At 34.0% G+C, this 16,568-nt stretch overlaps 4 protein-coding genes across 4 annotated transcripts; 1 reads left to right on the top strand and 3 right to left on the bottom strand.

The window, feature by feature from the left end:
• Positions 1–4,246: 4,246 nt before the first annotated feature.
• Positions 4,247–4,884, bottom strand: LOC133781621 (B3 domain-containing protein At2g32645-like). Its single transcript, XM_062220673.1, has 2 exons — positions 4,847–4,884; positions 4,247–4,781 (listed from the first exon to the last, which is right to left on the bottom strand). The coding sequence occupies exons 1-2, from the start codon at positions 4,882–4,884 to the stop codon at positions 4,247–4,249; spliced, it is 573 nt and encodes a 190-aa protein (XP_062076657.1).
• Positions 4,885–6,057: 1,173 nt separating this feature from the next.
• LOC133812745 (uncharacterized) lies at positions 6,058–7,795 on the top strand. Its single transcript, XM_062246560.1, has 7 exons — positions 6,058–6,214; positions 6,303–6,464; positions 6,576–6,814; positions 6,906–6,999; positions 7,112–7,164; positions 7,245–7,328; positions 7,418–7,795. The coding sequence occupies exons 1-6, from the start codon at positions 6,133–6,135 to the stop codon at positions 7,311–7,313; spliced, it is 699 nt and encodes a 232-aa protein (XP_062102544.1). The 5' UTR covers positions 6,058–6,132; the 3' UTR covers positions 7,314–7,328; positions 7,418–7,795.
• Positions 7,796–11,296: 3,501 nt separating this feature from the next.
• On the bottom strand, positions 11,297–11,962 carry LOC133781614 (B3 domain-containing protein At1g05920-like). The gene has a single exon (XM_062220660.1). It carries the CDS (start codon positions 11,960–11,962, stop codon positions 11,297–11,299), a length of 666 nt encoding a protein of 221 aa, XP_062076644.1.
• A 3,732-nt stretch (positions 11,963–15,694) lies between these two features.
• Positions 15,695–16,300, bottom strand: LOC133781607 (B3 domain-containing protein At2g32645-like). Its single transcript, XM_062220651.1, has one exon. The coding sequence runs from the start codon at positions 16,298–16,300 to the stop codon at positions 15,695–15,697; it is 606 nt and encodes a 201-aa protein (XP_062076635.1).
• Between the last annotated feature and the right edge of the window lie 268 nt (positions 16,301–16,568).

Genomic DNA, 16,568 nt, shown 5'->3' with positions numbered 1-16,568 from the left:
TTCTATTTTATTTTGCAAAAAATTATTAAAACTAGGCTAGAGTGCAAAATGACCTTAAAAAAATATTTTTAAAGTTATTTTGCCAAATGACCCAATTTATATTAACGAGAGTATCAAGAAATGGTGTGACACTCTAAAATTGCTCCATAACACTCTTTCTATTTTCTAAATTTTTTACATTTTTTAGTTCTTCTTTTTCACATTTATGATTACTAATTAATTATTAAAAAATATTATAATACTTAAATATCTAAAATTAAAAATTATTCACACTTTATTTTTTAAATGTAATTACACTATCTATCTATTTTTATTCATTCATTTAACGAGAGTATCAAGAAATGGGCTGGGTGTTCTTCCACACCCCTAAGAGTTCCAGAGGTGTATTAGAAGTTTCCTTGGGGTTGGGTTCCACCTTTGGTGGGTTTGGGAGTCACGGCTGAAACTTGGGAGTCATTGTTGACCGTTTTCTTCGATCAACCACCACCGGTGGTGGTGGCCGGAGGTGAGGGTCATGGTGGTTCCGGGATGAGGCAGTGAACGTTGTAGAAGGTACCTATGGCTCGAAACTGGACTTGAAGAGTGCTTGCCATTCTTGGCCGTGCACAAGGAGCCATTGATGAAGGCTTTGTGCACGTGAGCATGCATGCATGGTTTGTTGTTTCTTTTGGTAACTAATGGTTACCAATTTGTAACCAAAGGGGACAAAAAGTAGTATTTGGTCCCGAAACTTTAGAAAGTTACTGCAAGGCTTGGGATTAGGTATTCTAAGATCAAAATCTGATTATTGAGAATTAAGAATAAAAGTTCCCTAGTTAATTGTCCAAGTATAATAATTTACAAGCTAGGCTCGGCAATTATTATGTAAGCTTCAAGAAAATTCTAAGTTTGGGAGTTAGTTCAAATAAATTTAGATTTGATGACTTAGAACCTATGAAATATTTTCAAGGACTTAGAAAATATTTTAGAAAGTACAATATTACCGATTTTAAGTCTCAAGGTCAAGAGGTGGGCTCGAGGCTCGTGAATTGGACTCGAGCATCAGAAAACAGAATTTTAAGAAATAATTGGAGTTTTGACTTGAAATTTCGAACATGGCCTAGGATAAAATTATTATTAGAAATAATAATTTTCTAAGTTGAGTTTGGGATTCTGAGAGGGGTATTATGGTCATTTTACCCCAAGGGCTCGGGTTTGGGCCAAGGTCGGGAATTTCAGTTTTGTTTTTTTAAATTCCCTAATATATTTTAGAATCTTAGTAAGCATAAACTAAGACATATTGTCCCAATATGATTATAGGGTCTAAACGCGATTGTTATACCCAAAAATTGGAGATCAAGGACGTGGCAATAAATGTGACAAGTAGCAGTGCATGGTCAGTAAAAGACACGTTAATAGTCAATAAATACATTGACTCCTCAGAGTTGTGATAAAGTGACCCGGTAGACTGACGAAGAATTTGGACTGCTTCAAAGATGTCATAACCAAGCCAAGTGCACCTTGGTCCTAGGAGGCTAAGGAGAATGCATCCTAGGAGACTAAGGAGAATGCATCCTAGGAGGCTAAGGGGAGTGCATCCTAGGAGAGCCAAGAGAGTGATCCTAGGAGACCCCAAGGGTGAGATGCCAAGGAGGTTGCCTCGGACCTATCCGGGGTGAGATGCCAAGGAGGTTGCCTCGGACCACCTTGGTCCGAGGAGAAGCCAAGGAGATTGGTTCGAGGAGAAACATGGCATGCTAGAGGAGAGTGCCATGTTAGAGGAGAGAAGTGCATGTCCTACCACCTTGGTCCGAGGAGACCCCAAGGAGTTGGTCCGAGGAGAAACATGGCATGCTAGAGGAGAGTGCCATGTTAGAGGAGAGAAGTGCATGTCCACCATGCACAAGTCCTACCACCGTGCACGTTCGACCAGCACTTACATGGGTGGTCAGTAGGAGGTGGATCAACTAGCTAGAGGAGACTAAGTCAAGATTCCCAGAGACAGCTTCAACAACATACGCGGGAATCTCTCATTCTTCCCACAAATGGGGGGTTTGTTACATTTCGAATTTTGAATATTTCTTGTAATATAAATATAAGATGAATAATAAAATATCCCTATCTAAATGGGATATCAGTTGAGGATCCCAAGCCTATAAATAGAGAGCTGATGGGATGAGAGAGGGGCTTCTGCTGCTTCTTCTTACTAGAGAGAGAAAATTGGGTCTGTGTATTCTAGAGAGAGAAAGTGCTGATATTTGAGAGAACTCTTGTATTTTCACAATCTGTACTGAAAAAACTCAGTTGGCTCAGTCCATCTGATCTTGAGTATAGATCTATAAATTACAACTCTAAGTGGATTAGGCTATTACCGACAATCGGGGTTGAACCACTATAAAAATCCTGTGTGTTATTTTCTTTTCTTGTTTATACCGTCTGTTGTCGTTTACATTCTCTTGAAGGTTCGTCGTATTTGACGTTCTCACGTCGTTGGCTAAAAAGACAATCAACAACGATCATAAATACTCACAAAGACATAATTCGCGAAAGCTAAGGACAAGAGGTAAGGAAGTATACACCAAGAGTAACTTAGCTTGTTGTGTTCTTAGTGAATTGTTTGCATGTTTGTATACTGCCGGTTAAATTCTAGTTGCTATATATATGTGTGATTATATGGTTGGATGCGCATGATAGTACCCATCTATCGGGTTTGAATGTGCTTAGTGCAGTAAAGTTATCATGAATGCATGTGCAATGTTTGTGACTGTCAAGGGAAACCTTGTGAGGGTGGACCCCATGCAGCCGTGTAGTGGGGTTAGCCGCCAAGTCAGTAAAGTCATCGGGTTTTAGCGGAGTATACCCCTTTGGCACGTGAAGTGAGTATTCTCTGGGCCGCGGAGGCCACCCGGGGATCATGACCCCATAGATAACTCAATGGCTCAGTACAAGGGAAACCTTGTGAGGGTGGATCCCCATGCAGCAGTACAACGGGCTTATCCGCCAAGTCAGTAAAGTCATCGTGTTTTATCGGAGTGTACCCCTTTGGTACAGGAGGTGAGTATTCTCTGGGCCGTGGAGGCCACACGAGGATTAAGACCCCACAGATAACACGATGACTCAGTTATATGATTTCAGTATGTTACACAACACTTTGACTTATGTGAATATGCTAGACGTGTTGCTCAGTTTGCAATTTCTAGATATGTATTTCTGTTATGCAAAGTTTGTTTTGGATAGTAGAATCATGAGTTGTAGCTAGCTTCCTTATTGAGCATTATAGCTCATCAGTTACTCTCTGTGTGTAGGTAAGGGCAAAGCTTAAGGAGCAGTGCAATGAGCTGAAGGGGATTCTGTCTGAAGTATGCATACTGTGAAACAACCGACCTGCGGGGTTGTCCGAGTTCTCTTAAGTTTTCTGCTAAGTCCAGTAACAGTTTTATCAATTTCATGTTTACTAGTTTATTTAAAGAAAGCCATGTGGCTACAAACTATTTCTTAAGTTACGTTTAACTACATTTTGTTTTTAAAACTTCCCATCCAAATACTATTTTATTTCAAAGTACTCCAATGTAAAATTTTCTAAAGTTTACTTTAAAGTTTATTTAGTTTTTAATGTCCGATATTTACCAAAGTTGACCGTAAGAGTCTAGTTGACCACGGATAGTCATAGTCGCGTTTCAGTGGGTCTAGTTAAGAAAAGTCGGGTCATTACAAAAACAAAAGAAATGGTGAAAAAAAACTGATGAATAAATAAAAAAAAAAAGAAGAAAAATAATGGAAAAATGAGAAGAAAAAAATATGAATGAAAAAATTGGTAGAAACAAAAGAAAAAAGAAGAAGAAATGAATACACAAATGAAAAAAAAAATTGAATAAAAATGAGAAGAAGAAGAAGTAGAAGAATAATAGAAAAATAGAAAGAAAAAAAAAAGATGAAGGAAAATTGGTAGAAAAAATAGAATAAAATTACTTTCATAATCAAATAAAACATAACTATGATAAAATATGAAATTTTCATGTTTTAGTTAGCTACTAATTGTGTTTATCATACTTTTAACTTTTCTTTAATAAATTTTTTCACACAAATTAAGAAAATTATAATTCTCATAAAACTTTAATAATCTATTCACTCCGTCAAACTTACAAGCTTAATATCCATCATAAAAAAACACTTCCAACTTTAATAAATAAATAATAATAAAGAAAAACGACTATAGATACTTTCTAGTCTGATACTAAAAACACTAAAACATGAAAGAAAAAAATTACTAAGTTGAGCCGTTGCTTAGGTTGACCAATGCAAAACAGGGATTCGCATTGATATCTCTAAAAAACCAAAGTTGAACAATATGACATTTTTCTAGTCCATTCCTTTTGATAACATCGAGCCAATTCTTGATAAATACATAAGAAACAGGAGAAGATACTTTATTTTTCTTTACGTATTGCCACTTTTTAAGTACGAGGCTTGTTATATCCAAATTTGGTTGAATAATGTAGACTTGCATTCCTTCATTTCGTTCAACTTTATTTTTCTCATCATCGTTTAGAAAATCATCAGAGATTATTTGACTTATTGGCATGGAAAGTCGACCTTGTTGTTTGCTAACATCGGCTTCGAAAATCATTTTTTGGTGAATGAAGACTGGTGATTCTTGGTCAGTAGTAGCATCAGGAGTAATAATACCACGTGCATTACTAATAATCCTACTCAATGCAGGAGTTATAGGTGGCGGTGGATATGGTCCTGCAGCAACACCATCGGTGGATCTCTTTCTTTTCAGGTTTTCTTTTGCTTTAACTCTGCAATTAGAATTTGATGATGGCCCATCGTCAACAAAATCAGCAATAAGAAACTGATGACATACATCCACGAGTGCATTAAATCATCTACAGGATTGGCCATATTTAGAAATGTTTTCAATCCTCGACATTTTTCTTTGATATAGATTTTTGTTCTAAACTATAACTCGAGACAATTAATTGAAGCCTATCTAGACTCAAATATATAAGTATATGCACGTGTAGCAAGATTTCTAATCTCAACTAAATATTCATTCAAATATTAAACAGTTAAATTTAAAATTTGATATTTATATCTATTATAGATATCTATTCTTTGTAAATTAATTCAAATTTATCTTATCTTTTTTATTGATATTTATTCTCCTAAATTAACGCCAATTTCAATCCTTAGATAAAAACACCGCTTTTTAAATTTATTTTCATATCATCTAATCTTCCTTTTATTGCATAATAAATATATATCATATTTTAATTTCAAAAGATATATATAATTCTATTTTATTTTGCAAAGAATTATTAAAACTAGGTTAGAGTGCAAAATGATCTTAAAAAAATATTTTTAAAGTTATTTTGCCAAATGGCCCAATTTATATTAATGAGAATATCAAGAAATAATGTGACACTCTAAAATTGCTCCATAACACTCTTTCTATTTTCTAATTTTTTTACATTTTTTAGTTCTTCTTTTTCACATTTATGATTACTAATTAATTATTAAAAAATATTATAATATCTAAAATTAAAAATTATTCACACTTTATTTTTTAAATGTAATTACACTATCTATTTATATCTATATGTTGACGTCGTTTTTCGTCAACTTATAATAGAAGAGCACTAAACACAGAATTAGAAAAATCAATAAAAAAACACACAATATTTTATGTGGTTCAGCAGTTAAAATCTGGGGAATTTTTCAAAAATATGGCTTTTATACTACCAATGTACAAAAATATGGGAGTTATACTTTTCTAATTTATATGAGAAATTTATTAAAGAAAAAATTAAAGTATGTGAAACACAATTAGTAGCTAACTAAAATAAGAAAATATCATATTTTTTTATCATAGTTATGTTTTCTTTGATTTTAAAAGTAATTTTTTTTATTTTTTTCCATCATTTTTTTCTTTTTTTTCCTTACTTGTTTTTTCTTCCATTTTTTCCTTTTTCTTTTTTTTTTTCTACAAAGTTTTTTCTTTCCATTTTTTCATTTTTTTTTTTTCATTTTTATTCATTTATCTATTTTTTTCTTTCTTTCATTTGGATTATTTTTTTTTTTCTTCCGTTTTTTTCATTATATTTTTTCTCCATTTTTGTATTTATATTTTTCTCCTTCAAATCAAATCCTATGCCAAAAACTCAGGCTGTGAAGGGTGGAATGTGTGGTGGATTTCGAATTGGTCGCGGTGATGGATATTTTCCTAAATCTGGTGTGCTCATATGTCTATATGTTTGCTTATTTATAGTGGTAGCTCAGCAGAGGATAGTTTGTCATGTCCTTTTTACTTGTTCTTGCAGGGCGAGGTAATGGAAGAGGTGGAAATTCCTTTAACAATGCAAATTTCCGCAGGGGTTTTCATCATGGTGGACGTGGTCATATGGGCAGAATGAATTTTCCTAACGAATATGGATTTGATAACCCGCATGCTGAATTTCATGGGAGACAAAACGTTGGACGAGGTTATTTTTCAAATTTCTTGTAATTATTATTTATTTTTAATTATTTTTGTCTTCCCTGTTCCAATTTTCTGAGTCAATTCTTTAAAGTAAGATTTTACCAACGAATAATAGGTGGAAGGAGAGGTTCTTTCAGAAGTGGTGATTACCCTTCTGGTAGGTTTGCTGGACGTAATTTTGATAGATCATGGCATGGTGTCCCCAACAGAGAACGGGAAATGCACTACCCTCCTATGAGGCAGCCTTATTCTCCGGAAGGCCATTTTGACAGACCTTTCCCAGGAAATCACTTTGATGACCCTTATGGTTATAATGACAGTATGCGTGGCATGAAGCGGCCATTGTACACGAGGGTAAGATGTCCTTTTTTTCTTGTTAACTTTTAATATGGTTTATCTTATAATCTATTGAATCTTATGATTGGTACTATGCTCCTGGATTTAGGACCCTGATCCTGATTTTGTGGAGCCAAGCAGAATTCGCCCAAGATTAGAATATTCTGATCCAGCAGCTTCCTTTCGTGGAAGCCGTTATCATGGTAAGGGTGTTTACATCTGGTTTTACCTCTAGTATCTGCTCATCAATTCCGTCATGTACACATGTATAATATATATTCTAATCATGTTGTTCTTTTGTATTTTTAAATTCAGATACTAATGGAGCCGGCAGCAGTGTCTATCCTCGTGATTATTATGGCCCTGATGTAAGAAATTGTTGCTTTTAATGATATGGCACGATAATGATGTTTTATTGATATCTCTAATTATTCAGCTGGCCTTGCAGAATGCTGGAGGTCCTTATTCATCATACTATGGAGGTGATCCCCCATATGGTGGTGGCTACTACTATTAATCTCAAGGAACTTTGGTAATAAAAATTCCTTTGCAATGATGATTTTGAATTTTATAATGATTACCCATCTCAATGTTTCAAAGGTTCTCATATATTGTGTGTAGGTGGGCATGAAAATGCATGAGGAACTCTTCTGATGGACTAGAGGCTTGCTGTTTGAAAGAGCTGAAGTTCCATATCATTTCCCTTCTTACTCCTTGCTTTTTTCTACTTTACTCTTCCTCATGGCTTGCTCTTATATATATTTTTGGTAGAGTATCCAGAGTGCTAGAGTTTCGAGTTTAGGTTGTCTTCCAAGTTCTAAGATTCCTGAGTAAGATTATAATTTACTTTTCATATGATGGAGAGGTACAGAGATGCCCCCTTTACCCCTAGGTATGAACGGGTTGATGACTTGAGTTATGAGTTCTTGTGCATAAGTGCAGATTTCATTTTCTGCTTTATTTATAATTGTTGGTATGGATCAATATTTCTTGATGATATTTAAACTTGTGATTCGAAAGAGACAAAGTGGGGACTTACTTGAGGTAAAAGGATTCAGGTTAAGATTTTAATTTTCCTATGGAGATAGGAGACTTTAGTTTACTTATTTAAATGGGGGCTTTTCTGGAAGATGATATTGAAGATTTTATGGAGAGAATGAAGTTGCAGATTTGCAATGCAGGGTGTATATGTAAATATATATCACAAATTTCTGTCTGCGTTGACATAAGGTGATAAATGCACGATCTGCTGTGTTCTGGGACATTTCTTCTGGAGGTGTATAAGAGTTTCTCCCCTTTTAGAGGAATGAGTGGTGCAGCTATTTAGTAGGAATCAAATCAGAACTTCTCATGTTTTGTCTTTGATGCCTTTTTTTTTTAGGAGTAGAAGTGATAAGCCTTGTCAAATATGATTTAGTCAATTATGCAAATAAATGTTGGGAGACTCTGATATCTGTGTATTTTCAAATGGTGTCCATCGAGATTTGATTCTAGACTATAGTTCTTATAGTTTTGGTGAGACTTGTCATTGGCTGAATGGTTAGCTTTGTTTTGCACGAGTAGTCTGTTTTAACATCTGAATAACTTAGGAAGAAGACTTATTTGTTCTAAATTAAATTTCTACTTCAAGTGTTTCGCCTAATTAGGAGGTTTTCTAAGGATGCATCATTTCTGAACATCTTTGATGAATTGCGTAGTTTGTCATAGATAGAGATGGTCAGTTTACTCTTTTAGAGATTTAATTAGGTGAACTTCATCCTGCCCACATTTAACATGGAACTGACTTTTATTTGATGGGGTTTAATTCTTAGTATTCATGCTCATAGACCTCAACCCATTTTAAGCTTAGTAGAAATTTGGTTCTTGACTATCATTTATTCATTCTTTTCTAGAAAACAAAAAGAGACTAAAGAAATAGTGGTGTTATATTTAGACTTGGTGAAAACTCTAGAGTTGATGGTCAGAAAATACTACTGAATAAACTTATGTGTCTTTAGTCTATATAGGTGACATCTTGGGAGACCTTATTTAACAGTTTAAGAGGATTTTTCTAACCCAACATCTGATATTTAATCAATAAGACCATCTAGGAACTTGAACATAGAAATTTTTTTGTGGTATATAGTTTATATTTCATGGATCACAGATGGCCAACATCTGAAGTTTGACATGTGGGAATAATCTGCTCTTTACCTATAGAGATTTGCCCTTGTCCTCTTATTAATTATATATACGTGTATATTTATAGGACTCTAATGTTGAGCATAAAATATCAACTGCATAATTGTACAGGCGATTAACTTTTATATGGATATTATGATTGTGATAAATGATGATGTACATGACTACATGGCTTCTCATTCAGTTATTGGAATTACTAATTAAAAATGTTGTTGCTATACGAGAAATTCGGTACCCATTCAGTTAAGAAATTGGATAACAGCTTGAGCTTTGTCACTGGAAGAAATTTTATTTCATTAATTTAAAATTACTTTTTGAATTTGGTTTTAACAGTCAAATTTTCTCAATAGTGCCGATTTGTTGTTGACTTAGTGCTTAGTCGGCGGAAACCTGGTCGTTTAAAGATCACATTTTAATCCCTTTTCTCTTGAGTAGTTTTATGTACTTTTGATACTTGTTAAACCATGATTAGAAAACTTGATTTTGTTCTCAAAAGGCACGTACAATAAATCATCGGAGGACTTAACTTTGGGGATTGCATTTTGTGGTTGAATAGAAAAGAGGCCAAAACAATGTGCTGGCCGAGTTGTCACTTATAACAGGCAATAAGTAATATTCTAATAACTAAATAATTTCAATAAAATATTTATTTTTATAATATTATATATTTTTATATTTATTTGATACTACCGTTACATTAATCTTCTCTCAAATAACAATATAACTACCCAATTTTGATCAAACTACACTCCTCTGTTACCAATTTGTGATCTAAACAACAATTACGCGAATCAATTAAGAACTTGCTGGAAGGAAAAGAACATGTAAAAGATGAGTTACCAGAGTCTCCATCGGATCAAGGGAACAAGCTGGAAGAGTCATCGTAGAAAAAATTGGAGGAGGAACCTTTGGCGGAGAAATCGAGAGGTTGGCTGGCGAGGAAAGGAAGAACGTGGAGGAGAGGAGGAAAAGAACGACGGAGAAAACTCTTTGGAGAAGAGAGAGATCGGTCCTTGGACCCTAGAGATGGCTGAAGCTTTCGCCATTGAAGAAGAAGATGAAGAGAGAGAGATTGTGACGAGAGGAGAGAGAGAGAACGGAGCCGGAGTGGTTCTCATTCATAAGTAAGAACAATTTATTAAGCATTATAATCAAATACTTGAATTTACTATCTAGAGGATAGATAAATTGTGGTTCATAAAATTCAATAGACTTTCTTCACCATATTAAGTATTATTACCAAATAATTATTATCGATAGGATAATTAATTACTCATATGGACCTTAATATAACTTTGGAGGAAAAAATAAAATTTAAATAAATAATTATTTAAATGTTCATCATCACTAAATAATTTACATGCTTATTCTTACGACAAGCAAGAAAATAAGCAATAATTGTTGTCAATGTATATAATTAGATTTATGCCACAAAAGATTGAATACAAATACAATTATGATTAAAATTCATAAATTAATCTTGTGCATAAATATATAAAAATAATAAGATATTAAAAATAGAGTGAAATGGTGAAAAATGGCCCAAAATGGACCTCCCACACACCTAAAACGAGTATGGTTTTTTTTTTAAAATGTGTCCGTACGACATGTCGTTTTTTAAAAACGACATGTCATTTGCTCAAACACGATAGTGTTTACTCCCTCGGAAATGACATGTGCAGCTACAAAAGTAGCAGAAAAATAAGCAAAAAAACATAGAAGAAAGCACATGCAAATGAGCAAAAAAGGGACAGAGAGAATAAGTGAAAGAAGTGGGAAGAGACACTAGCAAGGCTCGTTGATTAGCGCTGAAACCTTATTCCCGTAAAAGCATAAGAAAATAAAGAATAGATTAAAGGTTACAAGAGGTCGTATTTTTAATAAAAAAACTTTAGTTTATGTAGTTTTGAATTAATTCTTTATCTACCGTGTAAATTAACTATAAATTTTTTATATACGTATTAATAAAAAAATCCCAATAAAAGAGAAAAATTGTTAGAAAAAATAGAATAAAATTACTTTCAAGATCAAAGAAAACATAACTATGATAAAAAAAATGTAAAATTTCCATATTTTAGTTAGCTACTAAAATTAAGAAATTTTTTCCCATACTTTTAACCTTTTCTTTAATAAATTTTTCCAGACAAATTAAGAAAATTATAATTCCCATCAAACTTTAATAACCCATTCACTCCGACCTCAATATCCATCTAAAAAAACACTTCCAACTTTAATAAATAAATAATAATAAAGAAAAATGACTATAGATACTTTCTAGTCTGATACTAAAAACACTAAACACATGAAAGAAAAATATTACTAAGTTGAGTCGTTGCTTAGGTTGACCAATGCAAAACAGGGATTCGCATTGATATCTCTAAAAAACAAAAGTTGAACAATATGACCTTTTTCTAGTCCATTCCTTTTGACAACATCGAGCCAATTCTTGATAAATACGTAAGAAACAGGAGAAGATGCTTTATTTTTCTTTGAGTATTGCCACTTTTTAAGTACGAGGCTTGTTATATCCAAATTTGGTTGAATAATGTAGACTTGCATTCCTTCATTTCGTTCAACTTTATTTTTCTCATCATCGTTTAGAAAATCATCAGAGATTATTTGACTTATTGGCATGGAAAGTCGACCCTGTTGTTTGCTAACATCGGCTTCGAAAAGCATTTTTTGGTGAATGAAGACTGGTGATTCTTGGTCAGTAGTAGCATCAGGAGTAATAATACCACGTGCATTACTAATAATCCTAGTCAATGCCAGAGTTATAGGTGGCGGTGGATATGGTCCTGCAGCAACACCATCGGTGAATCTCTTTCTTTTCAGGTTTTCTTTTGCTTTAACTCTGCAATTAGAATTTGATGATGGCCCATCGTCAACAAAATCAGCAATAAGAAACTGATGACATACATCCACCAGTGCATTAAATCGTCTCCAGGTTTGGCCATATTTAGAAAAGTTTTCAATCCTCGACATTTTTCTTGGATTCTGATTTTTGTTCTAAACTATAACTCAGAGACAATTAATTGAAGCCTAAGTCTAGACTCAAATATCTATATATATAGCAACATTTCTAATTCCTATTAAACGGTTTAATTTAAAATTTGATATTTATATCTGATATCTATTCTTTTTAAATTAATTCAAATTTATCTTATTTTTTTTATTGCTATTTATTCTCATAAATTAACCAAAATTTTAATTCTCAGATAAAAACACCATTTTTTTAAAATTTATTTTCATATCATCTAATCTTCCTTTTATTGCATAATAAATATATAATCATATTTTAATTTCAAAATATATATATATATATAATCCTATTATTATATTTTGAAAAGAATTATTAAAACTGAGAGAGGTTAGAGAAAGAGAATACATTGTGTTCTTGTAGTGTACGACTAGTTCGGGTCCAAAAAGAAGAAGGTAAGGTGAGTCATTTCTTTGGTTTTTCTTTGGATTACGGACCTTAGATACGTCCTTAGAACCTCTGTTTTGATTGTAGAAGAAAGCAAGAGAAAGAAGGGAGTGTTTTGAGAGTTCGGTGCAAGAATAGTCCGAACAAAATAACGTAAGTCCGAACCTACTTTATGTTAATTTCTCTCTTAGATTCTGAGTTTCAAATTCATGTTGAATGGTTTTGTTGTGTTTATAGTGTTTTGTACTAAGTTGAGGAGAAGAAAGAACACACCAAGAATTGGCCACAGTAAGAGGTATATATTCATAGATTTCCTTGGTAGTTTTAAGTTTCCGATTTTTCAATTTCGTTTCTTAGGATGGTGATGAATTTATGGGCTGTTATGTATGGTTTTAATCAGCGTTTTAGGACTAGAGAATATCCTTAAGGTGTTGGGAAGGGTCTAATATAGTATATCTTAAGTTTTGGGGTGGCAAGGTGGTGGTTGTAGCCATGGCCGATGGTTGCATTGAGAGTTTCTTCACCGCCGGCTTTAATGGAGGTTGCAGGCGGTGATGATGTTTAAGGCCACGGGCTGGGTGTTCTTCCACACCCCTAAGAGTTCCAGAGGTGTATTAGAAGTTGCCTTGGGGTTGGGTTCCACCTTTGGTGGGTTTGGGAGTCACGGCTGAAACTTGGGAGTCATTGTTGACCGTTTGCTTCGATCAACCACCACCGGTGGTGGTGGTGGTGGTGGTGGCCGGAGGTGAGGGTCATGGTGGTTCCGGGATGAGGCAGTGAACGTTGTGGAAGGTACCTATGGCTCGAAACTGGACTTGAAGAGTGCTTGCCATTCTTGGCCCTGCACAAGGAGCCATTGATGAAGGCTTTGTGCACGTGAGCATGCATGCATGGTTTGTTGTTTCTTTTGGTAACTAATGGTTACCAATTTGTAACCAAAGGGGACAAAAAGTGGTAAACTTTAGAAAGTTACTGCAAGGCTTGGGATTAGGTATTCTAAGATCAAAATCTGATTATCGAGAATTAAGGATAAAAATTCCCTAGTTAATTGTCCAAGTATAATAATTAACAAGCTAGGCTCGAGAATTATTATGTAAGCTTCAAGAAAAATTCTAGGTTTGGGAGTTAGTTTCAAAGTTTAGATTTGATGACTTAGAATCTATGAAATATTTTCAAGGACTTAGAAAATATTTTAGGAAGTACAATATTACCGATTTTAAGTCACAAGGTCAAGAGGTGGGCTCGGGGCTCGTGAATTGGACTCGAGCATCGGAAAACAAAATTTTAAGAAATAATTGGAGCTTTGACTTGAAATTTCAAACATGGCCTAGGATAAAATTATTATTAGAAATAATAATTTTCTAAGTTGAGTTTGGGATTCTGAGAGGGGTATTATGGTCATTTTACCCCAAGGGCTCGGGTTTGGGCTAGGGTCGGGAATTTTAGTTTTGTTTTTTTTTAAATTCCCTAATATATTTTAGAATCTTAGTAAGCATAAACTAAGACATATTGTCCCAATATGATTATAGGGTCTAAACGCGACCAGAAATACTCACAAAGACATAATTCGCGAAAGCTAAGGACAAGAGGTGAGGAAGTATACACCAAGAGTAACTTAGCTTGTTGTGATCTTAGTGAATTGTTTGCATGTTTGTATACTGCCGGTTAAATTCTAGTTGCTATATATATGTGTGATTATATGGTTGGATGCGCATGATAGTACCCATCTATCGGGTTTGAATGTGCTTAGTGCAGTAAAGTTATCATGAATGCATGTGCAATGTTTGTGACTGTCAAGGGAAACCTTGTGAGGGTGGACCCCATGCAGTCGTGTAGTGGGGTTAGCCGCCAAGTCAGTAAAGTCATCGGGTTTTAGCGGAGTATACCCCTTTGGCACGTGAGGTGAGTATTCTTTGGGCTGCGGAGGCCACCCGGGGATCATGACCCCACAGATAACTCAATGGCTCAGTACAAGGGAAACCTTGTGAGGGCGGATCCCCATGCAGCAGTACATCGGGGTTATCCGCCAAGTCAGTAAAGTCATCGTGTTTTAGCGGAGTGTACCCCTTTGGTACAGGAGGTGAGTATTCTCTGGGCCGTGGAGGCCACACGGGGATTAAGACCCCATAGATAACATGATGGCTCAGTTATATGATTTCAGTATGTTACGCAACACTTTGACTTATGTGAATATGCTAGACGTGTTGCTCAGTTTACAGTTTCTAGATATGCATTTCTGTTATGCAAAGTTTGTTTTGGATAGTAGAATCATGAGTTGTAGCTAGCTTCCTTACTGAGCGTTATAGCTCATCAGTTACTCTGTGTGCGTAGGTAAGGGCAAAGCTTAAGGAGCAGTGCAATGAGCTGGAGGGGATTCTGTCTGAAGTATACATACTGTGAAACAACCGACCTGCGGGGTTTTCAGGGTTCCTCTTAAGTTTTCCGTTAAGTCCAGTAACAGTTTTATCAATTTCATGTTTACTAGTTTATTTAAAGAAAGCCATGTGGCTACAAACTATTTCTTAAGTTACGTTTAACTACATTTTGTTTTTAAAACTTCCCATCCAAATACTATTTTATTTCAAAGTACTCCAATGTAAAATTTTCTAAAGTTTACTTTAAAGTTTATTTAGTTTTTAACGTTCCATTTTTACCAAAGTTGACCGTAAGAGTCTAGTTGACCACGGATAGTCATAGTCGCGTTTCAGTGGGTCTAGTTAAGAAAAGTCGGGTCGTTACAAAAACAAAAGAAATGATGAATAAATAAAAATAAAAAGAAGAAAAATAATGGAAAAATGAAAAGAAAAAAATATGAACAAAAAAATTGGTAGAAAAAAAAGAAAAAAAAAATGAAGAAATGAATACAAAAATGAAGAAAAAATAAAAATGAAAGAAAAAAAATAGATAGATGAATAAAAATGAGAAGAAGAAGAATAATAGAAAAATGGAAAGAAAAAAAGGATGAAGGAAAATTGGTAGAAAAATAGAATAAAATTACTTTCATAATCAAAGAAAACATAACTATGATAAAATATGAAATTTTCATGCTTTAGTTAGCTACTAATTGTGTTTCTCGTACTTTTAACTTTTCTTTAATAAATTTTTCCACACAAATTAAAAAAATTATAATTCCCATAAAACTTTAATAATCTATTCAGTCAAACTTACAAGCTTAATATCCATCTAAAAAAACACTTCCAACTTTAATAAATAAATAATAATAAAGAAAAACGACTATAGATACTTTCTAGTCTATACTAAAAACACTAAAACATGAAAGAAAAAAATTACTAAGTGGAGTTGTTGCTTAGGTTGACCAATGCAAAACAGGGATTCGCATTGATATCTCTAAAAAACCAAAGTTGAACAATATGACATTTTTCTAGTCCATTCCTTTTGACAACATCGAGCCAATTCTTGATAAATACATAAGAAAGAGGAGAAGATGCTTTATTTTTCTTTGCGTATTGCCACTTTTTAAGTACGAGGGTTGTTATATCCAAATTAGGTTGAACAATGTAAACTTGCATTCCTTCATTTCGTTCAACTTTATTTTTCTCATCATTGTCAAGAAAATCATTAGAGATTATTTGACTTATTGGCATGGAAAGTCGACCCTGTTGTTTGCTAACATCAGCTTCAAAAAGCATTTTTTGGTGAATGAAGACTCGTGATTCTTGGTCAGCATCAGGATCAGGAGTAATAATACCACGTGCATTACTAATAATCCTACTCAATGCAGGAGTTATAGGTGGTGGTGGATATGGTCCTGCAGCGACGCCATCGGTGGATCTCTTTCTTTTCAGGTTTTCTTTTGCTTTAACTCTGCAATTAGAATTTGATGATGGCCCATCTTCAACAAAATCAGCAATAAGAAACTGATGACATACATCCATGAGTGCATTAAATCGTCTCCAGGATTGGCCACATTTAGAAATGTTTTCAATCCTCGACATTTTTCTTTGATTCTTATTTTTGTTCTAAGCTATAAACTCAAGACAATTAATTCAAGCCTAGATCTAGACTCAAATATCTATATATATATAGCAAGATTTCTAATTCCTATTAGGATTCGAAAACTCAATTAAATATTCATTCAAATTTAAAATTTGATATTTATATATGTTATTGATATCTATTCTTTTTAAATTAATTCAAATTTAT

The sequence above is a fragment of the Humulus lupulus genome, chromosome 1 (genome assembly GCF_963169125.1).
Source record: "Humulus lupulus chromosome 1, drHumLupu1.1, whole genome shotgun sequence".
Classification (NCBI taxonomy): domain Eukaryota; kingdom Viridiplantae; phylum Streptophyta; class Magnoliopsida; order Rosales; family Cannabaceae; genus Humulus; species Humulus lupulus.
This window is presented reverse-complemented; position numbering and strand designations above follow the sequence as displayed.